Below are 27,500 nucleotides of genomic sequence, written 5' to 3' on the forward strand. Positions count from 1 at the left end.
AGACCAGCGGCGGCGGCGGCGGCGGCGGCGGCGCCTGATGGCGACCCGGCTGGCCGCCGGGCGTGCAGCGCTCCCGCCGACGGCTGCCGCGCCGGCGTTCGCGGCCCCAGAAGCGCGCCCGCCGCCGCCGCCGCCGCCACCGTCCCGGCCCCCGAGTTACGCAGCCGCGCGGCACTCGCGCCCCCGCCCGCCGCCGCCGCCGCAATCCGTACTTCGTCCGCCGCCTCCTCATCCTCGGCCATCAGCAGTCGCTGCAGCTGGTCCGTCGATGGCGGAGCAGACAGCGGCCGCACGCCGGCGGCGGAGCCGCCACCGCCGCCAGCGGCGGCGCCAACCGCCGCCGCCGCCGGCGGCGCCGCCAGCCCCTCCGCCGCCTCCGCCAAGGCGTCTAGCTCGGCCATGAGTTTCTTGTTGAGCGCCTCTGCTGCCAGCGCCCTGTGGTGAGGATTCGTGTTTGGATTTTAGAAAGAGGGAATTTTGTGTTTGGTTCGATGATGTCGAGAACGGAAGACAGAGCTCGGCAAGACTCAAACCTCAGGGGAGCTTTCGCGTTTGTATATATCGAGGAAGAAACCTCTCCAAACCATATTCCATATGGGTCTGACATCCATTATTCCAGTCCTATGCGTCACTCTTTTCCCATTCTCCCTCTCTCTCCACACTCCCCCTCCACACTCCCCCTCCACACTCCCCGGCCCACACTCCCCGGCCCACACTCCCCGGCCCGAACGCACACACACACACACACACACACACACACACACACACACACAATCACACACACACACACGCACACACACACACACACATACACACACATACACACACACACACACATACACACACACATACACACACACATACACGCACGCACGCACACACACACACACACACACACACACACATACACGCACACACACACACACACACACACACACACACACACACACACACACACACACACACACACACACACACACACACACACACACACACACACACACACACACACACACACACACACACACACACACACACACACACACACACACACACACACACACACACACACACACACACACACACACACACACACACACACACACACACACACACACACACACACACACACACACACATACACGCACGCACGCACGCACTTGAGCTGCGGTGGGCCGTAGAAGCGCACCGCGCGCTCCTCGTCGCTGAAGAGCCTCAGGATGGGGATGGAGGGCCGCAGCAGCATGGCAAGCGGGTAGAAGCCCAGCCGCTGGGCCACCTGCTTGGGTGGCAGGTGGTGGGGTTCCATGCATGTTAAACAAGACGAGTGGGGTGCGTGTGAAAAGGGTGGGTGGTGGGTTACAATTATCAGTTAAGAGGGGTGAAGTTGGAGCCAGGCGGTAGCCCTGGCGTTACTGCAGGCGCGTAGGTGCCGATGGTGGTAGCCGTTAACATTGTGGAATGGGGTGGCGTTCCATGCATGATTGATTAAGACAGGTTGTTGCAGCGGATGGGGTGTTGCAAGGATGTTTGGGAAAGCGGTTCAGGATGCACTGAAGACTGCAGACGAAGTCGTTAACACATGAGCGGCCGTCCGGTCGGCCGCGCTCCAGCTCGTTGTCCCTCCGTCAAGCTGACAGTACCCCGTTTAACTAATAAAAACGTGGGCGCATGTGGCGCGTAAAGCTGGGGTGGGGTATGGGGGTTAATTTCATGGTTCGTCAAGACGTAAGGGGTGAGATTGGAGCCAGGCGGTAGCCCTGGCGGTACAGCAGGCGCGTAGGTGCCAATGGTGGTGGGTGGGGGGTTGTGGGTTACAAACGGTGCAGTTGAGGGCGTGGAGTGGCATACGACACCCCTTTCCAACATGAGGGCGAGGAGCTGTCATGCGCTGTCACAACCTGTCTCACGCTCGAGCAGTAACCGCAACTTGACCTCTCCACCTCCGTCCCCACTCCCTCCTGGCGCCGCATGCGCCCGTTTGAATTGGCCTGCACCGCTCCACTCCCGCTGCTCCTACTCCGCAGCCCCCCTCCTCTCCCACTGGGTGGGGCAGGGTGGGTTTGGGTTCAATCGGCCGGCTTGCTTTGGCTTCTGGAACGAACTACCGACCCCCTCGCTCTTCCTCCCCGCTCCCTCCCTCAGACCCACCCACCTGGTACGGCATATGGCCATCTCCCTCCCTTCTCCTCCTGCCACCACTCACCCACGCCGTCGGTCATCGGTACGCACAACACAACACCTGCTGCCTACTTCGCTATATTTCTCTGTACCAATCCTTGCAACCCACCTGGTACGGCATGTGGCCGTTGGCGTTCGCCTGCACACGTGGGTCCTGCGCCGCCAGCAGCGGCGCCGCCGCCGCCAGTGCGCCGCTGTCGTCGCCGCCGCCGCCGCTCAGCTGCAGCGGCTCCAGAACCCGCTCGGCCTGCAGGGTTTATTAGTGTGTTGGTGTGGGGGGGCGTGAGTGTGAATATGTGTGTGTGTATGTGTGTTTTGTGTGTGTGTTTTGTGTGTGTGTTTTGTGTGTGTGTGTGTGTGTGTGTGTGTGTGTGTGTGTGTGTGTGTGTGTGTGTGTGTGTGTGTGTGTGTGTGTGTGTGTGTGTGTGTGTGTGTGTGTGTGTGTGTGAATGTGACGGATGTGTGTGCTGGAACGGAAACTGGACGCGTGTGCAAGTGTGTGTGCGTGTCCCAAACTCCCACCAACTACCAGTACCACAAAACCTCCACCAACACCAACACCAAAAGCTCACAAAGGTCTTGAGCAGGATGCGGCAGATCTCCACGTGCCCCCTCGCGGCGGCCAGGTGGAGCGGCGTGGAGCCGGCGGCGGTGACGGCGGGCGACAGCTCGGCGGCGGGGCGGGCGTTGCGCGGCAACACGTCCGCACCGTGCTGCAGCAGAACCTGTGTTTGTGTTTGGACGTTGAACATTGATAAGTAAAACGCGCAACAAGTAAAACGCGCAACAAGTAAAACGCGCAACTGTGTGGGGTGTGTGTAGTGTGTAGTGTGTGTGTGTGTGTGTGTGTGTGTGTGTGTGTGTGTGTGTAGGTGGTGGTGGTGGTGGTGGCAAGGTTGCGTTCCCTGCTCCGCACACCTTTACCCACCCATAGCTGCGTCACCCACATTTCAACCCTCTACACCGCCCGCTCCCGCTCGTCCTTCCCCCCCTTCGAACTTGGATCACTCCATTCTTCACATGAACGGCCACCCGCCTACCCGCCCCCCACACCCGCCTACCGCTCCCCACACCCGCATCCACCCTAATCCCACACTCTCACCTGCACGCTGCCGCTCTGCCGCCCCCACACCGCGTAGTGTAGGGCGGTGCAGCCGGAGGCGTTGCGCACGTCCACATGCCTGTGTGTGGGGGGGCGTTAGGGTGTGTGTGTTTGTGTGTGTGTATGTGTGTGTGGTGTGTGTGTGTGTGTGTGTGTGTGTGTGCGTGCGCGTGTGTTTGTGGGTGCATGTGTGTGTGTGTTAGGGAGTGTGAGCGTGCACCCTCAGACCGCTCAAGCCACCCATTCTCATCCCGCCAGCGCCTCCCGCGCTTCATCGCTTTACCTGAAACAAAACATCCCATTCAATAGCTCCAATCCCACGAACCACTCCTCAAACCACTCCTCAACAATGCCACAAACACCCCCACTCACCCCGCCAGCGCCGCCCGACCCCTGGGGTCGTCGCTCGGCGGCTCCTCCAGCAGCATGAACAGAACACCCAGGTGGCCTGTGTGTTAAAGAGCACAAGGAAAACATGTGTTAAAGAGCACAAGGAAAACATGTGTGTGTGTGTGTGGTTGAGGTGGGTGGGTTAACTTTGAACCAATTCCGTAAGGAAACAGTCGCGCTGGGATGAGTTACATTTATGATAATTAAGAACTGAAGGCGTAGCCAGGAACAGTACAGGTGACCCGTTGTAATTTTATACAGTTTCGGCTCGTGGGGCCGTAGCACCTACATGGGCGGGCTTCTCCTCATGCGCTTTGGGCTGTGGGATGGTATACTAGTATGGATGAGTGCCCTAGGACGGCTGGTCACGGGTATCACGTATACACCTGTACGGGCCAAGCGCCGGGGATGGGTGTGAATGGGCGGGAAACCGAAAACTGTTGTAATTTTATACACCCTAGCAAACACCGGTGGGTCACGCTGCATCGCCCGCCCGCCCAGCCACGCACCTGCCCCAACCAAACTTTCACCCCGGTGGCCCCGGGTGGTGACCTCCTAAGCACATAGGGTGATTGGTGTGGGTTTTAGCCCTTTTTGCGCCATCGCACGCGACTGGTGCATTTTGGCGCATCTTGTTGCGTCTTCTTGTGACGGAACGCCCGCATATCTTCCTTGATATAATCATTCACAATCTAGAAGTAATTTAGAGCCGTCGTTGTGCTCTGTGAGCTCAGAAGCAACTACATGCTCATGTCCGCCAGCATCCCGACAGCGAGTTTCCCAAAGGTTGTGCTAACTCCTAAAGACGTGCGTACATACTCATTTTTATGAAGTATAAGAATTATTAAGGCAACTAGTGCGTGCTATGCTTAAGTTGGGCTGACAAAGATGAATCCGGCGTGGAATCGTGTCAAAAATTACCCTGGGTGATCGGCATGCGTCTGAACCCAAATCTGACCCGACAGGCTCATAGGGTATGGCAAGGATATCTTAAGTCCAGGAGGACAGCCCCTAACTCCGAGAACCCAGTGAGAACGGGCGGCTGTATAAAATTACCCCCTGTATAAAATTACAACAGGTCACCTGTAGGGGTTACATTGCCGCGGGCGTCCGCCAGGGCGTGGCCCTCCCTACGTGCAGTAACCAACCCCAACTTTACAACCGGTTATAGCATTGTTTACAGGAATACTATGTTCACCGTAGCTCACCTCTCAACGCCGCGTAGTGCAGCGGGCAGTTGCCGCGGGCGTCGGACAGGGTGCGGTCTGCGCCGTTGGCTAGCAGCAGGCGGCAGCAGTCCGTGGCGCCGGCCCGGCAGGCCAGGCACAGAGCGGTGGAGCCCTCCGCGTCCTGTAGGGCGTGTGAGAGAGAGAGAGAGTGTGTGTGTGTGTGCGTGTGTGTGTGTGTGTGTGTGTGTGTGTGTGTGTGTGTGTGTGTGTGCGTGTGTGCGTGTGTGCGTGTGGTGTGGTGGGGGTTGCATTCTTGACTAGCCAAGGAAATGGCAAACGGTAGGTGGGTTCCGTTTAAAGTTATTAGTGGTGGGTGGTGGCGTGTGGTGTGTGTGTGTGTGTGTGTGTGTGTGTGTGTGTGTGTGTGTGTGTGTGTGTGTGTGTGTGTGTGTGTGGCGTGTGGTGGTGTGTGGTGTGAGTTTGGGTTTGGGTGTGTGTTTGGGTGTGGTAGGTAGTGTGGGTTTGGGTGTTATGCCCGAGCCCAACCATTGTTGTCCCAACTCAGTTGCCACGAAATCGCCAGGGGGGAGGAGCAGGAGCGCGATGGGGAAACTTCACAGAGCGCGCGCGCACGCCCCTTGACCGTTCTACAGACACACGCGCGCCTGTTCTAACACACACAAGATCTATCACAAACACACGCGCAGACACACTTGCAAATACACACACGCCCAGACACACGTGCAAATACACACACGCCCACCTGCAGGTTCAGGTGGTACTGGATGTATTCATCCGGAGCCGCAGGCGTGCCACCCCGCCCCGGCGTCCCCAGGGGGAAGCCACCTGCCGCCCCAGGCCCCTCCCCCTCCGCCGCCATTTCATTGCTGCTACTGCCGCCGCCGCCGGCTGTAGCACTTCCGCCGTCACCGCCCTCCTCTGGCAGTAGCAGGCCGGCGGTTGCGGCGCAGCAGAGGCCCTCTATGAGCGCGCTCAATACCTGCCAGGTAGCAAAGACGGTTTGGAGCAAAGACGGTTAGGAGCAAAGATGGTTAGGAGCAAAGGCCGTGAGCAAAGATGGTTAGGTTATAAAGATTAGGACGGTTCGTAACAAGGGTTGGTGAAAGCGGGACAGCGGGAGCTCATGTCTAGAGAGGGGAGCACGCAGGCAAGCCAGCAAGCAAAGTCCCACATCTAAAGACAAATCGCCAGGCTGTCTTCAAGGAATTGGTACGTATTCGTAAAGTAGCTCCCCGCGCTTGGACGGGCCTCGTCCCCGTTTTTGCTTTGCCATACATGATCCTAGATTCTTACTGGACTGGTGAAAACATCCCCATTCCCCACCGCAAAAACACAAAACATCTTCACACACGCCCCCCCCCCCATTTGGGTTTGCTGTAGTTTGGGCTGGTATCTCCCCCCCCCAAACACACACGCCCACCTGCAGCTGCCCCCGCTCCGCCGCCAGATGCAGCGGCGTGCGCCGCGCCGGCGGCCCTCCGCCGCCACCGCGGCCGTTGCCGCCGCCGCCGCCGCCGCCGTGGTGCCCGTCCAACTTCACCAGGCTTACGGGCTGCGTGGCGGCCGCCACGGCGGCGGCGGCGGCGGCGGCGGCGGCGGCGGACGTCGCGGGGTCGTTTGGGTCCAGCGGGCCGTGCTGTGGGTTTGGGAGGTGGGTTTGGGAGGTGGGTTTGGGAGGTGGGTTGGGGAGGCGGGTTGGGTAGGGAGCTGGGTTATAGATAGGTGCGAGGGGGCGAAGGGCAGGGGAGGAGGGTGGCAGACTAGGTGGAGCAGGGGTGTGTGCGCACGTCTTGAAACAGAGGGCGCATGCTACCGCCACCGTACCGCGCCTTCACAACGGCAAGCTGCGGCACGCCACGCCACAAACTCACACATACGGGCCCAAGACACACACACATACACACAAACACACACACGCGCCCCCCGCGCCTTTTCACCCCCCGCACCTGCCCAGCCCCGCCGTTGCTGCTGACGCCGCGTCCGCTGCGGCCATGCCGCCCCTCGCCGCTGCCAGCGGCGTGACCGTTGTGGCGGTTGTGGCCGTTGGCGCCGTGACCGTTAGCCCGGTGGTCGTTGGGGTGGTTGTGGCCGTTGTGCGGCCCGCCGCCGCCGCCGTGGCCGTTGCCGCCGTTGCCGCTGAGCCGGCGGTTGTGTCCGCCGCCGGCGCCGCCGGCGCCACTGCTGGCGGCGCCGCCACTGCCGGCGGCTACCGCGGAAGCGGCGTCATCTGCCCCGCCACGACCGCCGCCGCCGCCGCCGCCGCCGCCGCTACCGTCAAATGACGAGGCGTTGGAGGGAGTGCGTTTGGGTCCGTCGCCGCCGCCGCCGCCGAGGCAGCCGCCCAAGAGGCCGCACAGCTGCATACACAAGCAGGCGGGGTTGTGAGAGGGCGGGACAGGGGCAGGGGCTGGGCAGGGGCAAGGATTGAAGGTGACTACCGAAGGTGACTACCGAAGGTGACTACCGAAGGTGACTACTGTAGGTGACTACTGTATTATGACTCATGAGAGACGGTTTCAGGCGCGGCGGCAGGTGAAACGGCGTGAGCTGTGGCAGCGGGCCACGAACGGTGGTTGCGGGCAGGCGGATGGTCTGGTTGTCTGTTGTGCGCTGTTGGTGTCGGGATTGCCTAAAGTGGCTTGCGTGTGTTCGGCTGCACGGCCGTTGTGTTGTGCGCTTTGTCATGAATACCGTATTAGCTAGGGTTTTAGCCACGCAAAAGCTAGTGTGGGGTTGTAGCTACGCAAGCAAAGTAATGTGTGGGGCAGGGACGGACCGTCGGCAGCTCTTGTCGGCTCTGTCGACGAGAGTGGGACACCTGGGGTGCGTGTCATGCTGTCCGCTGCATACCCGAACCCCATCCTTCCACTTCCCCTGCCCCTTCCCCTTCCAGCCTGTGCTGCCCCCGGCCCCTACAGTGGCGTAGGTAGAATCTACAGTGGCGTAGGCAGAAGTGAAGATGGGGAAGGAGGCCCGTACTTGCTGTAAAATGCGATTTCGTGTACTGTAGAGACGGCAGCAAGTCCACGTGGCTTTTCCCACCCGCCCGGACGTTCGCCTTCACCCCTGGCTGGTGACTACCGCTCGCCGAGTTAGGCTTAAGCAGCCATCACCATAACACCCGCAGTCTATGCCGCTGGAGGCCGCCGGGTCGGCGCTTTGCGCAGAAAGCAGGTCGAGTGCGTAAGAGCGGAAGCCGGGGCCGATTCCCTCTACTACCCCGCTCGGCCAGGCCAAAGCTGCCAGCACACAAAGTTAAGACTGGCTTTGAGTATACAGGCTGAACACAATTTCCAGCGCGCGAGGCAGCCAGCTGAGAGCTTGCAGCTCGCGAACACCTCAGTTCCTTCCACCCAAGCTAGCTCCCATGCCAAGGCAACCGCTCCGGGCATCTTGAGCACTTCTTTCTAATCTAGTTTCGCCGGCTTTGGAATGATAACGACGGCACAGCGAAAGGCGTCATGTGCCACACCGCTCGCTCGGACTCACCAGCATGTCCGCTGTCCAGTGCTAGCAATGTTGTACCTCTATATCGCGTGTCCCGGGCTCATCCGCATCGTCCTTGTCCCACAGGCGCTGACGCGAACGGAAGCAGGTTTTCAGCTTCAGCGCGCCTCGCGTTTTTAAATGTAGGGAAGATATATATGTTTATAACAAAGGTAAACAAAGGTAAACGCGACAGTGCTTTTCGCTGCAACCAGGTAGGCTGCACCTCCGAACTCAGGGCTCGCGTAGTAGCCGTGCAAGATATTTAAAGTCAATGCAATATTAGGAGGCTTACATCTCAGTTTCGGGCTTGGCCTGGAGAGAACTCCTGAATGAGGCACTTCTGTACCCATCGGCACTTGGAGGACCTCGTTCCTTCCCAGCCATAGTACATTTGCACAAGCGCTTACCAACATGTCCGACGAGCGGCCCTCAGACGCGCTTCAGCCCGCTGCCAAGAAGCGTGCCGGAGGAGGACAGGGGTCTCGCGACGACCCAGAGGAAGACGATGCCCCGGTAGGCACACTCAATTCATTTTATTCATGAATCAGCCTTCATCAGCTTTCCCGCCGAGGGGAGGCCTTTTGGGGATGTTCAAATTGCGGGCTGAACGGGGATCTGCTCGCGGCACGGCCTCCAAGGACTGCTGCATACCTGTTTACCCATCAGCCTGACACCCATTAGCAGGAGGAGAGCAAAGCATGCGTTGACTGGGCAGGCAGACTGCCTCAACGCCCGGCGCCAGGGGCCAATTCTGCAGCGACGCAGCGCTTCTTGGCAGCCAGCGCTCTTTTCATGACACATAGCATACATCCACATGGACGCAACAGGGCCGCGGGCGGGCGCAAAGTCTGAGCGTCGCTGTGCAGGGTCCCTTACCGCGTGCCCTCCACCACTCCTCGCTGTCCCTGCCCATGCTTCGCAGTGCGTTGACCCCGGCTCCTGGACTGCGGACGCAACAGCCTCCCGCGAGCGGCGGAAAGTGCACGTGCGGCGTGGGGCCGGCGGCGGCAGTGGCGCGCCGGCGCCGGCGGGAGCCAACCCCTTCGCGGGTATAGCGCTGGCGGGGGCGGCACCAGCGGCTGCGGCAAACCCCTTCGCGGGCGTTGCTCTGAGTGGCGGGGCGCCGGCGGCCGCAGCTGCGGAGCCTAAGCCGGCAGAGGTGGGTGCACTAGCGGCCGGACGATGCATGCGCGGCTGTGACTGTGGGATGCGGCCGTGGGGTGTGGCCGTGGGGTGTGCCCCCACGTGGGGTGGCTGTGGTGTAAGAGGGCAGTCAAGGCTTGCGCTGTGGGACGGCGCGGGCTATTCGTGTGTGCGTGTGTTGGTGTGTGTGTGGGTGTGGGTGTGGGTGTGGGTGTGGGTGTGTGTGCGTGTGTGCGTGTGTGCGTGTGTGTGTGGGTGTGGGTGTGTGTGTGTGTGGGTGGGTGTGGGTGTGGGTGCGTGTGTGCGTGTGTGCGCGTGTGTGTGTGTGTGTGTGTGTGTGTGTGTGTGCGTGTGTGTGTGCGTGTGTGTGTGTGCGTGTGTGTGTGCGTGTGTGTGTGTGTGTGTGTGTGTGTGTGTGTGCGTGCGTGCGTGCGCGTGTGTGTGTGCGTGGGCTGCGTGTGCGTGTGCGTGTGCGTGTGTGATAGAGCCGCACGGGCGGCTGGCTACGCTGGCGAGCGCATTGCGGCGGCAGGGAGGTGGTAGGTAGGTGGTTGATTAGCTGGTTGGTTGGTTGGTTGATTGGGCGGGCGGGCAACACGGCGCCTCGACAGTACAGCACCCGGGGGGGGGGAGGGGCGTTGGGAGGGTGGGGAGGCGGACCGGCAGATTCATGAAAGACTGTTTTCCGTCAAAACTGGATTCCGGCAAAACTGGATTCCAGCAAAACTGGATTCCGGCACAACTGGATTCCGGCAGAACTGGATTCTTGGAGCGGAGCAGGCGTTTCCAGCTCCTTGAGGGGGAGGGCGGCCGGGATCGGACGCGCGCACAGCCCATCGGGCCGGGTTCTGGGCCGGGCGTGCCGCGTGCCGCGTGTCAAGCAGCCGCGGGGCCCCCCGCCTTCGCATCTTGGAGACTCTGCCCCCGCGCGGCGGCAGCGGTGCACCGCGGCCGCCGCCGTTGCGGCCGTGTGGCTGCGGCGGCAGCGGCGCTGGCGGCAGCGTGCGTGCGGTTTTACGGGCGTGCGGGCACGCGTGGGGGCGGCGGCTCCGTCTGGCACTGGAGCCTCCTGGAGCTCTTTAACACCGACATGTGCAGCGTGTTACCGTCATCATACGCTGAATCCATCGCGCACAGTATGTCGCGCTCAATCCATTTTGCCGCCGCCGTCTTTGTTTTCATGTGCGTGCAGGAGGCCGGAGAGGCTAAGGCGCCGGCGGAGGCGGAGGCGGCGAAGGAGGAGGCGAAGGAGGAGGCAAAGGCGGCGGCGGCGGAGGGAGATAAGGCGGCGGCGGCGGAGGGGGACAAGAAAGCGGAGGCGGGCGCTGAGAAGGACGGTGGCAAGAAGGAGGTGAGGGCAAGTGGGTGGGAGGTGTGTGTGGGGGGTGAGGTTGTTTGTACCTGTTTAAGCAAAACCGAACCCAAGGGGTTTGGGTGAGCGCGGGGGTCCTGGTCTGGCATCAGCGGTTATGCCGCCGTTCCGCGTAAAGCCTTGAGGCTTGCTGTCGCCGCCCGATGTCTGGTCCCCCGACTGGCCGCACGCACGCACCCACTGAATTACGTCTCGCGTCTCTGCGCGAAACGCGGTTACATCACGCGCGTTCACACACATTATTCTTCCCACCGCGTACAGGAGGCGAAGGCGTCGCCAAGCGGCGCCGCCACAGCGCCCGGCACGGCCACAAGCATCTTTGGCGGCGCCGCCGGCGCCTCCTCAGGCTTTGCCTCCCTAGCCGCCGGCGGCGGCGGCGCCGCCACCGGTTTCAGCTTTGGCGGCTTTGGCGGCGCCGGCGGCGCCGCCGCCGGCACCAGCGGCGGTTTTAACTTCGGGTCTGGCACCGCCGCCGCCGGCACTGGGACGAGCGGCGGTTTTAGCTTTGGAGCCGGCACGGGCACGGGCCTTTTTGGCGTGGGCTCGGGCACTGGCTCGGGCGCCTTTGGCGGAGGCAGCTTCAGTTTTCCGAAGCTGGACACCGCGGGTGGGAGTCTTGGAAAGCCGTTGTTTGGGGCGGGAGGCTCGGAGGGGGGCGTGGGCGGCGAGGGCGCAGGTAGGCGAGCACGGGGGCAGGCGAGGATAGGCGGGGGTTATATGACGTGGTAATAGAGGTAGGGGTGAGGGCAGGGGGGCAAGCATCGGGGGTGGGGTCTGGTGGGATCCGTGGGTTGTTGGGTTTGTGTGTGTGTGGGGGGGGGGGGGCGACACGTGCACCCTTGCACCCATCCCACCCCACCCCTGACGGACCCGCTGCTCCTGCTAATCTAGCATCGGCACTTCATGCGTTTGTCCCTTCCATCGCTCCCCCTCCCCACACACCTAGAACCTTAGCCCAACGCCCCTAACCCCCACAACCACCACACCCGACACCCCTGCAGGTGGCGAGGGCGCCGAGGGCGGCGGCGCCGAGGACAAGCCGGACGCGTTCGTGCCCAGCGAGGACCCGGGCATCAAGCCCGTGGTGCAGGTGAGTCAGATCCGGATCCAGATTTTGCAGGATCAGCTAGACCAGCGGATCCAGGGATCCAGACAGGGGGGTCATCCTGGGAATGGGATCCGTGCACAGTGAGGACCCCGGCATCAAGCCCTTGGTTCAAATGAGAGGGAGGGGGCCGTTTGCGGGATGCGGAATCGGATCCAGTGCCGGATCTGGACCGGATCTGGATTGGGTTCAGAAGCGGGAGGGCTGGGGGGTGGGGACTCGCGAGTCGGGACCGGGAAAGCAAGGACTTACACAGCAACCTTTGACCCGCCGCTTCCGCCCGCCCGCCCTCCTGCCCCTCCCTGTCGCAGTTGGCGGTTGTGCAAAAGGTGACGGGCGAGGAGACGGAGCAGACCATATACGCAGGTGCGTGCGTGTGTGTGTGTGTGGGGGGGGGGGGTTGGAGGGCCACACAGTGAGTGGAGGGCCGGCGGAGATGATGGGTGGAGATGATGGGTGGAGGGGTTGGGTGGGGGTGGGGGGGGGGGACCGGTGGAGGAGAGGGTGGCGTGGTGCTGTAATGTGGCGCACGTGTGATGCGCAAGTGGAAGGTAGGACGCCGCAAGCCATGGGACTGAAGTACAAGTACATGCGGCATGATGCACGGTATTGCACCATGAACGCAACATGTCAGTGAAAAGTTGTTTTTGACCTAACCCCTAAAAAGTCCTGGATTGCTCCTGGCTGGAGAACCCTGCTTGTCACCCAGCAGCACCCACCACCCTGTGACCCACCCCCAGTCTTCAGCGCATCCTGTACCGTAGCTTTTCCAACCATCCTTCCAACCATCCTTCCAACCATCCTTGCAACCATCCTTGCAACCATCCTTGCAACCATCCTTGCAAACCCCTGCAACTCTTGCAACCCACCACCTTGCAACCCACCACCTTGCAACCCACCACACTGTACCCACCACGCTGCGACCCCCATGCGCACAGAGGCGGGCAAGCTGTTTGAGTACGACTCGGCCGCGGGCAAGTGGCGGGAGCGCGGCGCGGGCGAGCTGCGTGTCAACGTGGGCGCGGACGGCAAAACCAGCCGCATGCTCATGCGCCAGGTGGGTGGGTGGGTGGGTGGGTGTGTGGGGTGGAGGATGTGGGTGTGGGTGGGTGGGTGGGTGGGTGGGTGGGTGGGTTGTAATTACCAGCCCAAACTAAAAACAACGAAACGAGCGGAGGGGGGATGTGTGGAAGGAGGGAGGAAGGGAGGGGGGAGAATGTTGATTGGGAAGGGTGGAGTGGCTGAGTCAAAGGTTCGCTGACGTCCAGTGGGAGCGGCGGGGTGGGTGGGGCAGCGGGGGGGGGGTGTAAATACCAGCCCAAACTACACCAACCGGGGGTGGGGGAGTGGGCGGAAGGGGAGCAAGCGGTTCATTCGATACGGTGCAATACGCAAGGTACGAACGGTACCATTCAAGCAGTACAACCTGTAGCGGCATCATCCAGACGAGCCAACAAACACAAATTTAACATTATCATCCTTACACCTGACCCCGCACCTTCCCCTCTTCATTCATGCTCTCCACAGTCGGGCAACCTGCGTCTGCTGCTGAACGCACGCATCGTCACCAACATGGCTGTGCAGGTGTGTGCGTGTGTGTATGTGTGTCTGTGTCTGTCCTCTCTTGCCTCCTCAACCCCCTGCCCCTCTTCTTCACCCTTCACTTCTTCTTGATTAAACCTTGTAGAAAACGTTGACCCACCCCTCTCCTTGCTGCAGCGCATGAACGGTGCCAACGGCGTGTCGTTTGGCTGCGTCAACACAGCCGCGCCCGTAGACCCCAAGGAGGAGCCCAAGAAGGAGGAGGCGGGCAAGGAGGGCGAGGTGAGGAGCGGTTGGGAGGGGTGTGGGGGGTTGCGAGGTCAACAACAACATCCGGGAGAGGTGTGGGGCGGGGGTACAGAGCGGGGTTGTAATCCCATCGAATAAAATATATTGAAACACAAAAACCCAAACACACCCTCCACACGCCCCACACCTCCACACAGGACGCCAAGCACGGCGGCGGCGCGGTGCGCACGTGGGCCTTCCGGACCAAGGGCGAGGACAAGGTGAGAGCGTGTGTGTGTGATTGGTTGGGACTGTTTGTCTTATTAGGTGGCTAGACTTGTCATGGCGCTTGGATTGTTTGGGCGTTCGTAAAAAGAGGTCAGAGACTTGCAGCGCTTGGGTGCACGGACTCGACGTAGCTGCACTCGCTGGTAGCGCCGACCCATGCACTCCACTCAACACCCACCAAGCACACTTACCCGACCACACACGCGCACACACGCGCACACACACACACACACACACACGCGAACCCACCTGCCCACCTGCCCACCCACCGCCTGCCCACCCGACCACACACACACACACACACACGTTCACGCCTGCCCACCCACCGCCGGCCCACCCACCTGCCCACCCACAGGTGTTGGCGCTGCTGGCGGCGTTGGAGAAGGCCAAGACCAGCCACGCGACAGCGCACGTAAGAGTGCGCTGCGTCTGTGTTTGTGTGTCCGCTGTGTTTGTGTGCTTCGTTTTTCTAGCTTGAGGGGGTGTAGTTTAGTCACTTCAGCCAATCCACAAAAGGAACGTGCGCACGCACGCACACAAACACACATCCATAGACCGTCGTGTTACTGCATCGCATACCGTATATTGTTTTTAGGCTTTGGTTCCTTGTGCTTTTCAACACACACGCACACGCACCCACCCACAGGAGGAGAAGAAGGACGCCGCCGACGCGGTCTGAGGCGGCGTTGGCGTGGCGGACGTGCCGCTTGGGTGGAAGCTGCAGCTTCAGAAGAGCTCGACACGCGCTTGTGGGTGCAGCTGCAGTGGATGGTGGCGGCGGCATGAAGGGGAAGGGCGCGGGTAGGTGCGGAAATGCACAGCGCCTCAACTTCTGCGGCGGGTGGCGGCAGCGAGCGCAGCAGCGGGTGGTGGCGGCGGCTTGGAGGCGGGGGGGGGGGGGGGGGCGCGGGCAGGGGCGGGACAGCACAGCGCCAGCAGCGCCTCAACTTTTGCAGACGTTCGGGTCAGGCTTCGGTGGTCAGGCATGTATGTAGTGGGCTGCCTCCGCGGGCGGCGGCCAGGGGTCTGCTGTGGGGTGGTCGGTGTGCCCCAAGTGTGCAGGCGGCGGAGAACAGGGGTGGTGTGCCCACAGGGGTGGGGTACTCCTGCTCTGTCCTGTTGTTTGTTGGTAGATCACGAGAGACGTTGTGGCGGTTGGGCGGCTGAGGACGCGTGGCAAAGACGGGCGGTTTCACTTTCATTGCCACATGCCATGCCATTAGGGCGCTGCCAACGTTTTGCGGCGTGAGGCGCGGCGGCGGCGGCGGCGCGGTGGCGGCGGCGGCGGCGCTGCAAGCGACTCAGGCGGACGGCGGGCCGCGCACACCCATCCACATGCGCACATGGACTGGTGCTGGTGGCGGGGTGGTGCAGTGGTGGAATGCGCGGGTGATAGGGGAATTGGGGATGGTGTGGAATGAGGCAAGCCGATGGAGAGGTGGACGACCCGGGACAGGGGAGGGGGGGGGGGGGGGCTTGGGGCCGGGCAGGCATGGATGGAGGGGTAGGTGTTGTCTGGTGTTGTCCGACACGCACGGTGCAGCTCGGCAAGGGCGCGGTTGGCAGGCGCTCCAGTTTTCCAGAGCGATTTAGGCAGGATTGTAACCTGTCTCTACATGTGTAAGGCTGAGTGAAATGAGCTAGATAGTGAGCGTTCTGGTGAATTGTGAGGCCCCTTGCCGTGCGAATGCTTCTTTGGGATCGCTGTACGCAAAGCGGTTCTGCGGTGTATGTTGCGTGTGATCAGCCCCGCCCCTGAGGCCCTCCCTCCCCTACAATGCAGCCGCCCATTGAGCACATTCACACACATACGTCATAAGGCCATCATCCTCACTCAAACAGTGCGCTTCTCCGCACCTCAGGACCAAGAGCAGGACGAGAGTACATGGGGTCTAGTGGGCTGGGTTCGTTGAGCCAACAAGGTAACAACATGACGCAAGAGTCCTTTACGTCTCGCCCACTCAGGCCACCATGCAGTTCTCCCTCCGGCCCTCCATCGCCGCCTGCTCGCTCCTACATCGCATGAGCAGCCACATGTGAGCAGCTGACTCATTGACTTAACCATAGTTGAGGGTTACGCCTCACCCGCTCAAGTTACCCTGCAGTTCCCCCTCCATCGCCGCCTGCTCGCTCCTATATTGCAACTAGCACCGCAGCAGCACGCATGAGCACGCAGAGGCACCCGCCAGTCAAGGCATCCGCCGCTCCCCCTCCCTGCTCATCGCACACGCACGCACCCGGCGAAGCAAGGAGACAGCAACCAATGCGGCACACGGCCCCGCCCCTCATCCCACCTTCGTACCCCACTTCCCTGCCTCGCTGCCTTGCTGACCCCGCCGCCCCTCTCCCACGTTCCTCGGTGTCCATTCCGCCCTACTTGCGGCTCAGCCGGCACTACACACACGCACGCCACGACTACCGTACCACGAATCCCCCCCCAGGCCCCCGCCGCCTCCTCCGTCCTCCTAATGCCCTCACGCGCTACCTACGTACCATCGGTACAATATGCATGATGGGGGCGGGGGGTTGTACGGTATTGCTTACTGCTGCTGCTTGGCCAGGTTTACCACGTACCATTCCCATCATTACAAGGCCCCTGCTGCCTTTGCAAATCGTTTGCCATCTGCTGGGATCCCGGAATCAGCTGCACCCTACGGGACTTCCCCAACCTGCCTTCAGACTGTCCCATCGCACACCCAGCCATTACTAAAAGGACCAACCCCGGCCGCCGCCGCCGCCGCCGCCGCCATCGGCAATGCGCCGTAACAGGGACCAACCGCCGCGCCCGCCCTCATTGCCTTCATTGCCGCCGCCAGCCCTGCTGCCGCCACCGCCGTCGCCGCCCGTCGCGCGATCGAGCGCCGCCGCCACCACCGAATGCCGCAGGAAGTCGGCAAATGTTGTGTTTGTGTTTGTGTTTTTGGTGTTTTTGTTCTTGGTGGTTTTGGTTTTGGTGGCTGTGCCGACGCCTCGGTGTTGCAGGAGCTGCAGCAGCTCCTCCGCCATTGTCGCGAGGGCGTCCCAGTCCGCCGGGCCGCGGTCCTTACGTGCCTGCGTGCCGTGTGCGTGCCGTGCCGCCGTTGGGGCAATCAAGGTGAGTAGATAGGTAGGTAGCGTTAATCAGTTGATTGATTGGTTGATTGGGGTCACGGGGTCGAAAGCAAGGTACGTTGGTAGGTGGCGTGTGGCTAGGTGGGAAGCACGCACGGCACGGCACGGCACGGCACGCTCTCGTCCCAACTAACAATAACTAACGCCGCTAGCTAGCTAGCTCATCACTAACTGACTCACCCGCTCCAGGTTGCAGGTGGGGTCCCAGGGGCAGATGATGTGGATGGCATCGTGCTCCCAGTTGCGGCGGCAGCGCATGCCCAGCTCGGGGCTGCAGCCCCACGGCCCCGCCGCGTCCACCATCACCACCTGCTGGTGGGTGTGTGTGTGTGTGTGTGTGTGTGTGTGCGTGTGTGTGTGTGTGTGCGTGTGTGTGTGTGCGTGTGCGTGTGTGTGTGTGCGTGTGTGTGTGCGTGTGTGCGTGTGTGTGTGCGTGTGTGTGCGTGTGTGTGTGTGTGTGTGTGCGTGTGTGCGTGTGTGTGTGCGTGTGTGTGCGTGTGCGTGTGTGTGTGTGTGTGTGTGTGTGTGTGTGTGTGTGTGTGTGTGTGTGTGTGTGTGTGTGTGTGTGTGTGTGTGTGTGTGTGCGTGCGTCGGTGCCAGCATGCCGAGCGACGCACATACACACGCACATACCGTATTACTGATAATGCTACCGTTCGTGCCAGCTGCACACACGCACCTCGCGCTTCCGCACCGCCGCCACCACCAGCTGTAGGAACTCGATGAAAAGGTCCAGCTTATAGGTGTTGCCGCTGCTTGCACGCAATCAACACAGCAGCGGCACAGCGCGACAGTGGAAAAATGGAACAAACCCCGACCGGTGGAACAACATCACAGCGGAACAGCGGAACCGCGCGCGGAACAACGGAACAGCAAACAGTAAAATTCTGGGTTCGCACTATTCGCACTAGCTAGCGCCGTACCGTACACAAGAACCCGCCGCTGCCCGTCACCGTGCATGTCGCACTACGCCCGCCGCCACGCACCCAGCAACCCAGCCAACCTAGCCAGCAGCCACCCATACGACCCCCCCTCGCTCACCCGTACTCCCTGCGCCCCTCTGCCTCCCAACGCTGCCGCAGCCGCTGGTGAGCCGCCACCACCAGGACCTCGAGTGCGATGGAGCGAATGCGTCTGTCGTCGTCGTCTGCTGCTGCGGGCGCAACACCGCCCAGCTTGTACAGGCCCTGGTGCGTGCGTGGCGCGTAACGGTGAGTGCGTGCGTGCGGCGTAGGTAGGTGGAAAGGGTGCGTGTAGAGTTACCGTATATGCGGCGGCGTGCACGGCGGCATTGCCTGTCACCCCAACCAGCTTGCCCGCACACGCACGTAATAAGCACACGCACGAGTCCATCCCGTATGCACGCATGCTGTGTCCACCCTTGCTTTCACACACACACACACACACACACACAACACATACACACACACACACACACACACACACGCACACACCTTGACGAGACACACCACATCCTTGACTTGAGCATATGGTGGCATGGTGGCCATGAACTCGATCCAGGCGGGAGAGGCGGCGCGCTCCCGGACCTGAGGTGCGGTGTGGTGTGGTGTGTGATGTGGTGTGGGCGGGATGATGTAGTGTGGTGTGTGATGCGGTGTGCATGGAGTGATGTGGTGTGGTGTGTGAAGTGGGCGGGGTCATGATGCGGTGTGGTGTGGTGTAGTGGTGAGTGTTTGTGCGGATGGTGGCATCTATCCGGCGCTTAACTACCTAACTACCTAACCCCCAACTGCCCACCTGGTCGTACACAGCGGTGTCGGGGTGTGCCAGCACGGGCCCCATCACCGCCAGGTATTGCAGTCGCGTCCACTCGGTGTTGCTCGGCGGCGGCGACGCTGTGCATGCAAGAAATAAATAGAAGGCACGAGTCATGGGTTCTATAAAGAGGTGAATGCATGATAAGAATGGGCGACGGGTGCGTGGGGCCAGCAGGTAGGGGCGCAAAACAGGCAATCCTAGCAAGCCTGTGCACGTACCCTTGACGCAGTCGGGTATCAGCAGCAGGTCCACTTCCACGTCACCCAGCCGAACCTGTGCGCCGTACACTTCATTGAGCAATCAAGCCGGCCGCGGCCCCGGCCCCGGCCCCGGCCCCGGCCCCGGCCCCGGCCCCGGCCCCGGCCCCGGCCCCGGCCCCGGCCCCGGCCACCACACGTCCACCCCCCCTCACACGGCACACACACGCCCACATGACCACGCAACCCCATACGCGTGACCGCCCCGTTATCTTCTCCTGCATGCTGCCCATGTTCCCCGCATTCCCCGCATTCCCCACACGCACGCACCAGCAGCACGCGGCCGTAGTGGGCGAGGTTGTGGATCGACACGGACCACTCGGGGTTGGCCCGCTGCAGCTCGTCCTTGACCTGCATGCATTCGGTGTTGCATGATACCTGACCTCCTCAATTTAACGCAAATGATGAACTCACGGCGCGGCGCACGTTCTCCAACAACGGCTCGTTCTTCCACGTGGTCAGGTCACTGAGGTCGTGGCCGCCCCACTCGCCGCCGACTGGCACAAGCAGGTCTGTTGATGGATCATAGTATACATAGTTTGGCTTTTTAGGGTTTTAGTATACGGTACATTGCGGTGCGTGTGTAACGCGGATGCGAATGCATGATGCGAATGATGAGGCTGGGCTGCGTACAGCACCCCAGACTCCAGCCACAGGTAGCAAGCCCCCGCAACCCCCCAGCAGCGGGCCCCCACGCCCCCACAGGCCGGCATATCGACTGCTGTATGTGCTCGCTCACCGACGTCGTGCGCCCGGGTGACCTGTGTCCCGCGGCCCACGCTCCCCGCCTTTATGATGCGGGAGGTCTGTACACGTACGTACGGCAGCGGCGGTGGCGGTGGCGGCGGCGGGTAGTAATAAGGCGGCATCAACGCACGCGTGCGTGGCGGCGACGTGCGTGCGTGCGTGTATGACAGTAGCATGCAGGTTGAGGCGGGATGCTCCAAGCAACGTCGTAAGAGCGAGGAAGCGCGGCCTACGTACCTTGAGTCCCTTGACTTGCTGCAAGGTGGTGTTTATCTTGTTCACCGCGTCACGGGCCGCGTAATCCTCCTGTGTTGTATATGTCAAATACAGTAATTTCAGTTCAATTTCAGAACCGGAATGCGCAAGAAGCCAGAGGAGGAGGACGATGCAAGTTGATTGTGTGCCGGCGGGCGGGGCACACGCGGGCGGTCACATGTATGCACCCCCGCCCAGTGGGGGCCCCCCCACCTAGCTACCTGCGTACGTACCGGGTCTCATGCCCACGTGCGTGCGCTCATCAAGCCGCCATGCACCCGACCCGCCCGCTGCTGCTTCCTGAATGCTGGCTCCAAGAAAGGAACTGCCAACGCACGCACGCCACACACGTAAGCGAGCTCGCCCGCATCCACGCACCTCGGCCCACTTTACAAACTGCTGCTGGATGGAGTTGAAGCCCTTGGCAAATTGCGACTTGCCGCTCACCGTGTCTGCCTGAGGAATTACGGTTTGGTCACCATGAGATAGAAGTAAGTCAAGAGTCAAAATTTTGACTTTAAAGTGAACATGCGCACGCACATACGCACGTGTGCTGCTGCTGTAGGCCAAGCTGAAAGTCAACATCTGAAATACGGTATGTCACATAACTACTATGGCCGCAGCAGGCCCGACGTATGTACGGCACCTACTCGCCGCGCGCGCTCAATGCACGCACGCCCCTAGCTATAGCTAGCTAGCCACAGCACACCTTGAGGATCCGAGGGTCATCCAGCAACAGCATCTGCTGCATCTTGAAGGTCGCCTGCTGCGCCGCCCGCGCCTTCACGCTGCGCGGGCGCTTGTTGTACCGCCCCTCCCTCTCCGCAAAGCCGTACACCGCAAGCCGCGGCGAGCGCTCCGCCGGCAGCACCCGGCTCGAGAATAACCGCCCCAATCCTACCCAGCAGCCCGCCCTGCTACTGCTGCTGTTCATCAAGACCCTGCTGCTACTGCCGCCCCTCAGGCTCAGGCCCTGGCTACTGCCAGCCGCCCTGCTGCTGCTCAGCAGGCTCAGGTTATTGCAGCTGCCCGGCGGCGGCGCTGCTGCCGCCGGCTGTCGCGGATGGAGGAGGCTGGCCCGCATTCTGGTTCTGGGGAATTATTGTCAAATGTGTGTTCAGGACTGACGAATCGAGGCTGGTCTGCTTCGGCTGGCTGCGGGTGCATTAATCAGCTCTGCGCGGGGATCCTCGGGGCGGCTTGCGATACGGTCAGAAACGCCAAGGGCGGCAGTCAAGGTGGCACTCTATCTGCTGCTACTTGCTTGCAGCAAACCGACATCAAATGTTTTACATCAGGAGCGACAGCGCAGCAGCACTCGTCCACAGGTAGGGCGCACAGGTAACAAAATCTCAACTTTGCCACACCGCTCTGGGAGGAGCCGACACCGAAGGTGAAAGGCCGCGCGACGGCCCTTCAGCTCCCTCTCAACTGGCCGGCACCACCCTTTTTTTATACCCCGAAAGCGTGTCACACTCGTCGCCGTAATAACTATTGAGTCTCGAGTGAATCAGCCCCAGCAGCCTGCGGGATCACCACTATGTTTTATTGATTGACGTGTGCACAATACGGTATCACTCAAAACACCCTTGCCGCCCCGCCCTGACCTCGCTCACAGCACAGCAGCGCAATCTCCCAGGGCAAACCGCCCCTTTGCCGCCTGCCTGCCCGTCTCTGGTGCAGCAGCCTAACCAGTCAGCAGGCCGCCGCCCACACGCACACACAGCTGCTGCACAGCAGGTACCAACGCCCGCGACCCAAAGCCCCGCAGCAGCACAATGCCATTTCCCATCCAACCCCATCTCTCACAAAGCAAGTCCCATCCATCACAAAGCAGGACCGAGGCGCAGCAGCCCTCACAGTAACCGCGGCTAAGCGCCTCCCAAATAAAGTGATGCACCATGTTGAAAGCAGTTCCCAACAGCCATGCTAGCCACGGACCGCATGGACCGCATTGTGGCAACCTTCTTTTCCCTGAGCCGTTTTTAAGTAAGCAGTTTGCAGGCAGCTTCGCTCCTTCTCAGGTCCTTCTCCGAAGCTATCCGGTTTGGTTTAGAAATGCATAGGCTTAAATTCGGGATGAACACCACATTAGCAAGCAAGTAACTAAACACGGCAGAAGATAACGAGTCTCACGTCACGGTCTCACGTCCCCTGTCCCTTGACTCCGGCGCAGCCGACGCATGCAGATTACGGTAACAAACCTCGAAGATGAAAGATGCATGGATGTATTATGATAGGCAGATGCTTACCATGGTAAGCGCACCGCCGGCACGGCCACACAACCTTAAAACTTCATGTTCCGTCGTGTTCCAAACTGCGACTTGCGATTGGGGTAGCGAGTTGCGAATCAGAAGCTCCCGCGCAAACAGACGCGGGCACGCCCCTCCGCATCATCCCTTTAATCGATCGGCCATTCAATATACCGTATAACAATCGCTACGAGCGCATGTACTTACACCTGGATAATATCTACTAGTCTGTGTTCCGCCCACTGACCACATGGCCAGCAGAGGGGCTGCCACACCTTGCCATTGGGAAAACATTCAACTCAAGGTGCCCGTGCGCATGCTACGTGCCAACATTGCATTGCATCAGCTCTACATGCCCGCAACATGGCTATGGATGAACGAACAGACAAGGATGGATGGAAGGCGCTTTAAAAAAGCACGTGTCAAATAAAGCACACGCTGTTTTGGGAAAGCGAAGATACAGACTACGGTAGCAGGTCAAACGGTCACCTTGCCCGTGCGCGCACGTCCGCACACTCTCACCACGTGTTTTGTGTGCATGAAAGAAAGAAAGGCCATGACATGAACCTTAAAAATGGTTCCCCGCCACCGGAGTCTCTGATCTTGCGTATCGTCTCAAACAAGTGCACCGCGTGCAACTAACCTTGCTTGTGCTTTGCCCTGTATCGATTATCGTAGCAACACTGCAAAGAAACAGCCGGATATACTAAATAGGTCAAGTCCAACAGCATCCCAGTCCAACAGCATCCTTACAGGAACCCGCCCACAAACCAACTTCAGCTGTGCTCCGAGGTACGGTACGCGGTCCTGACGTACATGCATTTGTTTAAAATAAATGCGCTCGCGCCAATCAGGCAAGCCGAGACAGCCTCACAGCACCCTTGCAGGCGTGCTACTTTTTGCAATGCCCCAAGCAGTAATCATGAAAAGATGCCCAGCGCCCCAACCACAAGCCTCATCGACACCACCCCCTCCCCTCTACCTGCTTTCCACTAGCAGCTCACGCACCACTGCGTGCTGCGCCTCTGCTGCCTCCTCCCCACCGCTGCAGCCGCCATTGCTTGGCACGCAAGCGCGCATCACTGCGCCTCGCTGCCCCCAGTGGTGGCAGCAGTGCTCAGCCCCAAAAGGCTGTTTTCATTGCGCCGCGTCAGCACTGCCGCCGCCGGCTGCGACCCGAGTAAACTCATGCCGCTCATCCCCGCCATCCCTTGCTGCAGCCTGCCGTCACCACTCATCGTCAGGCCCGGCCGCAGCTCCCAGCAGCTACTGCCGCTGGCGCTACTGCCAACGCCGGTGACGCCCACGGCGCCGGCAGTAGCAGCCGCAGTGGTAGTGGTGGCAGTAGCAGCCGCAGTGGCAGTGGTGGCAGTGGTGGCAGTAGCAGCCGCAGTGGCAGTGGTGGCAGTAGCAGCCGCAGTGGTAGTGGTGGCAGTAGCAGCCGCAGTGGCAGTGGTGGCAGTAGCAGCCGCAGTGGCAGTGGTGGCAGTAGCAGCCGCAGTGGCAGTGGTGGCAGTAGCAGCCGCAGTGGCAGTGGTGGCAGTAGCAGCCGCAGTGGCAGTGGTGGCAGTAGCAGCCGCAGTGGCAGTGGTGGCAGTAGCAGCCGCAGTGGCAGTAGCAGCCGCAGTGGTAGTGGCAGTAGCAGCCGCAGTGGTAGTGGCAGTAGCAGCCGCAGTGGTAGTGGCAGTAGCAGCCGCAGTGGTGGCATTAGCAGCCGCAGTGGCAGTAGCAGCCGCAGTGGTAGTGGCAGTAGCAGCCGCAGTGGTAGTGGCAGTAGCAGCCGCAGTGGTAGTGGCAGTAGCAGCCGCAGTAGCAACCGCAGTAGCAGTAGCAGCCGCAGCAGCGTTTACAGCGTTCTCGGCGGCCGATCCAGCAGTGCCAGCAGTGCTACGAGTGCCGGCCGCCGGCGGAGGCAACTGTGCAGCCGGCGTCGCACCCGGCTGCTGCTGCTGCTGCTGCTGCAATGACGGCTGACCCCGCCGACCCTGGCCCGGGCTTTGCGCAGGCGGCACCTCAGCCGCCGCTGCCACAGCTCCTGCCCTTGCTGCTGCTGCCGCTGCTGCTGTCGCCGCTGCGCGGCCTGGCGCAACAATCGTGCCTCGTGTTGGTGAGCTGCGGGCAGCCGCCGCCGCCGCTGCCGCCGCCACCGCACGACCGATACGCACAGGCGTGCCCAGCATCCGCGGCCCCCCCGGCGACCCGACGGGCGACGCCACAGGCACAGCCAAACCCTCCACCATCACCGCCACGCCGCCCATCTCCCCCGCCGCCTCCGCCCCTGCCGCCCCCGCCACTGCGCCGGGCTCCCTCGCTGCCGCCTCTGCCGCTGCCGCCGCTGCTGCTGCACCTGCGTCTGCTGCACCGGCGTCTGCTGCACCACCCGCTGCAACTGCGTCGGCATCACCCACACCGCCCCCTGCGCCGCCCGCCGCCGCCGCCGCCGCCGCCGCCCCAGCCGGCGGGAGCAGCGGCACAGACAGGAGGGCTGCGTCCGCAGAGGGGGCGCGCGGGAAGGGGAAGAAGCCGTCCGTGCCGCCGGTGCCGAGCGAGCTCACGCCATCGGCGGATCGGAAGAGCGGCTGCAGGTCTGAGTCGTAATGATCAGTGGTGATCAGGTACGCCATGGCGGCGGCGGCGGGAGCCTGTGCGTGTGGGAGGGAGAGAAAATGGGGGAGAGGGAAAACATCATTAAGAAGATAGGTACAGGTCGAGCGGGCGCGGGTTGGTGGGGGGCGGGGGGGGGGGGGGGGGCTGTAAGTACCAGCCCATAGTAAACCAAAACCAACGAAAACGAGGGGGGCTGTAAGTACCAGCCCAGTAGTAGTAAACTTGGCCAAGCCAACCTAGAGGAGGTTCCGGCGTGCGGAGATTGGTCGGCGGAGGCACAGATCAACAAGGTGGGGAAAGCAAGGTCAGGCTGGGGGACCCGCAGCCAGCCACACGTGCATGGAAAAAATGCATTATGGTATGCAAACACGATCCAAATCACCCACACGCCCCCCACACCTACCTGTGTGCCGCTCACACCAAGCGACCAGTCATCGACATCGTCCTCCTCCTCCTCAGCACGAACCCCCGCTCCGCGCCCGGTGCCGGCGGCAGTAGCGGCCCGGCTGCGGCTGCTACTGCCGCCACCTGCTACAGCCGGCCCCTCGCCCCGGCCCGGCCGCAGCCGCAGCGGCAGTAGCTGGTCCAGCCGCATCGCCCGTGCCGCCGAGGAGCGCGCCCTCCACGGAGAGCCCCACGGCACCGCCCACTCCACCCCTCCCATTCCCGCCGCCCCTCCCACACCCGCCACGAAGCCCTGCGCCGCCGCCGCCGCTGCTGCCGCCGCCGCCGCCGGCCCCGTCGCCGGCCCCGTCGCCGCCCACCGCCCCACCGCCCTGTGTAAACGGTGCCGTTGCCAGCCGCCTCCAACACCTCCAACACCGACACCTGCCCCTGCTCCTGCTCCTCCTACGCCACCAAGCACAAGGAACCCGCTGTCGTTGTGCATTCGCGATATGCCCTGCGGACCGCCAAAGGAAGAGCCGCCCCAGCCGCCGCCGCCCAGGCTCGAACCCTGCAGCGGCTCGGCTCCCGCCAGCCCGCCGGCGGCGGCTGCGCCGCCGCCACCGCCGTTGTAACCGGCATTGTAACCGCCGTTGTAACCGCCGTTGTAACCGCCGCCGGCGACACCCGCCATGTGGGCCGAGGCCGCCGCCGCTGCTGCCTGTTTGGGCGAGAGAAAGAGAGTGTGTGTGTGTGTGTGCGTGTGTGGGTGGGTGGGTGTATATGTGTGTATGTGTGTGTGTGTGTGTGTGTGTGCGTGCGTGCGTGCGTGTGTGTGTGTGTGTGTGTGTGTGTGTGTGTGTGTGTGTGTGTGTGTGTGTGTGTGTGTGTGTGTGTGTGTGTGTGTGTGTGTTTGGGTTCAAGCCACTCACTGGCGCGTGATTGTGGCGAACAAACACAGTCGACATTGCGAGCAAAGTTCAAAGCTCAACGCGATTTTATTGAAGGAGCCATACGCACTTACCGGACTGTTCAGGACTCTGGGCGGCGTGCGCAGCTTCGCAGCTGCGTGCGGCAAGCGGCAGCGGAGGCAAGGGGGCCGCCAGGTGCGGGGGCGGGTGGGCAGAGATGGCAAGGTTCGAGTCAGGTGGTGCAACCCGATCCGATCGAGCCATCCCACGGGATGTGCATTCCCAGGCACCTGCATCCCAAACACAACAAGACACAGACACACACACGCGCATACACACACACGCGCGCCCGCGCAACCGCACAGCCCCCACCCCCCTGACATTTATCGCCGGCGCCGCTCGCCCTGCTGCTCCACGACGCCTCGGCTCACATCCCATGAGTGTTATTGCTTGCAACTAACACCTCTGCCTGTGCTCCGCTCGTTTTCGTTGGTTTTGGTTTAGTTAGGGCTGGTATTTACACAACCCCCCCCCCCCGCACCCGGCGCACCTGCATCGGGGCCCTCCTGCAGTGGAGCTGCTGCTGCTGCTGCTGCTACTGCCGCGGCGCGCTGAGGTGCGCTGGCGCTGCCGCTGCGGCTGTAGCTGCCGCGGCCGCTGCTACTGCTGCGGCTGTAGCCGGAGGTGGCGGCTGACGCTGCTGGGCCGAGCTCCACCTCCTGCGTAATCAGCAGTAGCAGCTTAACCACCTCCGCGGCCTGCGGTTGGGGCGGTTGTTGCGGGGCAGTTAGGTCGTTGGGGCAGTTGACTTGCATGAGTGAGATGGCGATCCGACGGCGTGCAAAGCGGGCATCAACACCGTGGGTAGCACCTAAACATGATTTCCCACTTCCCGCTTCGGGAACACAATCGGGAAAACAATCGCGCTCTCAGCCCGCCCGCCGCCCCACCAAACGCCCCCGTTTAGTTTCCACGTGCTCCCTCCCTCCCTGGGCCGCCGCCCCCTCCCTGGGCCGCCCCCCCCCCACCACTCCCTCACCGCCCTCACCGCCCACCACCACCACTCCCTCACCGCCCTCACCGCCCACCACCACCACTCCCTCACCGCGGGTCGGCGCTTGGGGTCCTGCTCCCACATGGCTGACACCAGCGCCCTCAGCCGTGGCG

General features: G+C 61.9%; 4 protein-coding genes across 5 annotated transcripts in view; 1 reads left to right on the top strand and 3 right to left on the bottom strand.

Annotated features, from left to right (window-relative positions):
- The window catches only part of CHLRE_15g639504v5 (uncharacterized protein), a 12,426-nt gene extending 3,925 nt beyond the window's left edge, over positions 1–8,501 (bottom strand). Inside the window, exons 1-11 of the mRNA XM_043070618.1 lie at positions 8,353–8,501; positions 6,810–7,220; positions 6,284–6,499; positions 5,606–5,842; positions 4,882–5,023; positions 3,656–3,731; positions 3,284–3,362; positions 2,754–2,906; positions 2,291–2,428; positions 1,161–1,279; positions 43–435 (exon numbers count right to left, since the gene is read on the bottom strand). Coding sequence (XP_042916513.1) covers positions 43–435; positions 1,161–1,279; positions 2,291–2,428; positions 2,754–2,906; positions 3,284–3,362; positions 3,656–3,731; positions 4,882–5,023; positions 5,606–5,842; positions 6,284–6,499; positions 6,810–7,220; positions 8,353–8,358 — 1,970 coding nt within the window. The 5' untranslated portion in view covers positions 8,359–8,501. The remainder of the gene's footprint in view (positions 1–42; positions 436–1,160; positions 1,280–2,290; positions 2,429–2,753; positions 2,907–3,283; positions 3,363–3,655; positions 3,732–4,881; positions 5,024–5,605; positions 5,843–6,283; positions 6,500–6,809; positions 7,221–8,352) is intronic.
- Positions 8,502–8,641: 140 nt separating this feature from the next.
- CHLRE_15g641000v5 (uncharacterized protein) lies at positions 8,642–15,783 on the top strand. Of its 2 annotated transcripts, none has more exons than XM_043070656.1 (12): positions 8,642–8,865; positions 9,275–9,511; positions 10,688–10,846; positions 11,129–11,543; positions 11,869–11,957; positions 12,284–12,338; positions 12,911–13,029; positions 13,500–13,556; positions 13,692–13,796; positions 13,961–14,023; positions 14,386–14,442; positions 14,677–15,783. In XM_043070656.1, the coding sequence occupies exons 1-12, from the start codon at positions 8,764–8,766 to the stop codon at positions 14,707–14,709; spliced, it is 1,491 nt and encodes a 496-aa protein (XP_042916515.1). In that variant the 5' UTR covers positions 8,642–8,763; the 3' UTR covers positions 14,710–15,783. The 2 variants fall into 2 exon arrangements, with proteins under 2 accessions (XP_042916515.1, XP_042916514.1); XM_043070657.1 differs by having other exon boundaries at positions 11,129–11,474.
- Positions 15,784–15,815: 32 nt separating this feature from the next.
- CHLRE_15g641050v5 (uncharacterized protein) lies at positions 15,816–21,361 on the bottom strand. The gene is made up of 13 exons (XM_043070658.1): positions 20,889–21,361; positions 20,558–20,635; positions 20,162–20,230; positions 19,917–19,983; positions 19,592–19,689; positions 19,448–19,528; positions 19,139–19,193; positions 18,900–18,997; positions 18,596–18,688; positions 18,183–18,328; positions 17,821–17,893; positions 17,322–17,450; positions 15,816–17,081 (listed from the first exon to the last, which is right to left on the bottom strand). Exons 1-13 carry the CDS (start codon positions 21,261–21,263, stop codon positions 16,737–16,739), a joined length of 1,707 nt encoding a protein of 568 aa, XP_042916516.1. The 5' UTR covers positions 21,264–21,361; the 3' UTR covers positions 15,816–16,736.
- Positions 21,362–21,456: 95 nt separating this feature from the next.
- CHLRE_15g641100v5 (uncharacterized protein) overlaps positions 21,457–27,500 on the bottom strand; it is a 17,045-nt gene continuing 11,001 nt past the window's right edge. Inside the window, exons 19-23 of the mRNA XM_043070659.1 lie at positions 27,439–27,500; positions 26,884–27,091; positions 26,447–26,487; positions 25,442–26,143; positions 21,457–25,073 (exon numbers count right to left, since the gene is read on the bottom strand). The exon at positions 27,439–27,500 is cut by the window's right edge and continues 43 nt beyond it. Of these exons, the coding sequence (XP_042916517.1) occupies positions 23,511–25,073; positions 25,442–26,143; positions 26,447–26,487; positions 26,884–27,091; positions 27,439–27,500 (2,576 nt within the window). The 3' untranslated portion in view covers positions 21,457–23,510. The remainder of the gene's footprint in view (positions 25,074–25,441; positions 26,144–26,446; positions 26,488–26,883; positions 27,092–27,438) is intronic.

Source organism: Chlamydomonas reinhardtii, chromosome 15 (genome assembly GCF_000002595.2).
Source record: "Chlamydomonas reinhardtii strain CC-503 cw92 mt+ chromosome 15, whole genome shotgun sequence".
Classification (NCBI taxonomy): domain Eukaryota; kingdom Viridiplantae; phylum Chlorophyta; class Chlorophyceae; order Chlamydomonadales; family Chlamydomonadaceae; genus Chlamydomonas; species Chlamydomonas reinhardtii.

What these genes read in the sequence shown, in the direction of transcription:
- CHLRE_15g641000v5 (XM_043070656.1), top strand. Translation starts at nt 8,764, where the DNA reads ATGTCCGACGAGCGGCCCTCAGACGCGCTTCAGCCCGCTGCCAAGAAG. An exon ending in AGGCGGGCAAGGAGGGCGAG is followed by an intron (nt 13,797 to 13,960) that starts GTGAGGAGCGGT and finishes ACCTCCACACAG; the next exon opens with GACGCCAAGCACGGCGGCGG. An exon ending in GGACCAAGGGCGAGGACAAG is followed by an intron (nt 14,024 to 14,385) that starts GTGAGAGCGTGT and finishes GCCCACCCACAG; the next exon opens with GTGTTGGCGCTGCTGGCGGC.
- CHLRE_15g641050v5 (XM_043070658.1), bottom strand. Translation starts at nt 21,263, where the DNA reads ATGCGGGCCAGCCTCCTCCATCCGCGACAGCCGGCGGCAGCAGCGCCG. An exon ending in AGTTTGTAAAGTGGGCCGAG is followed by an intron (nt 20,231 to 20,557) that starts GTGCGTGGATGC and finishes TATACAACACAG; the next exon opens with GAGGATTACGCGGCCCGTGA. An exon ending in ACACCGCTGTGTACGACCAG is followed by an intron (nt 18,689 to 18,899) that starts GTGGGCAGTTGG and finishes ACCGCACCTCAG; the next exon opens with GTCCGGGAGCGCGCCGCCTC.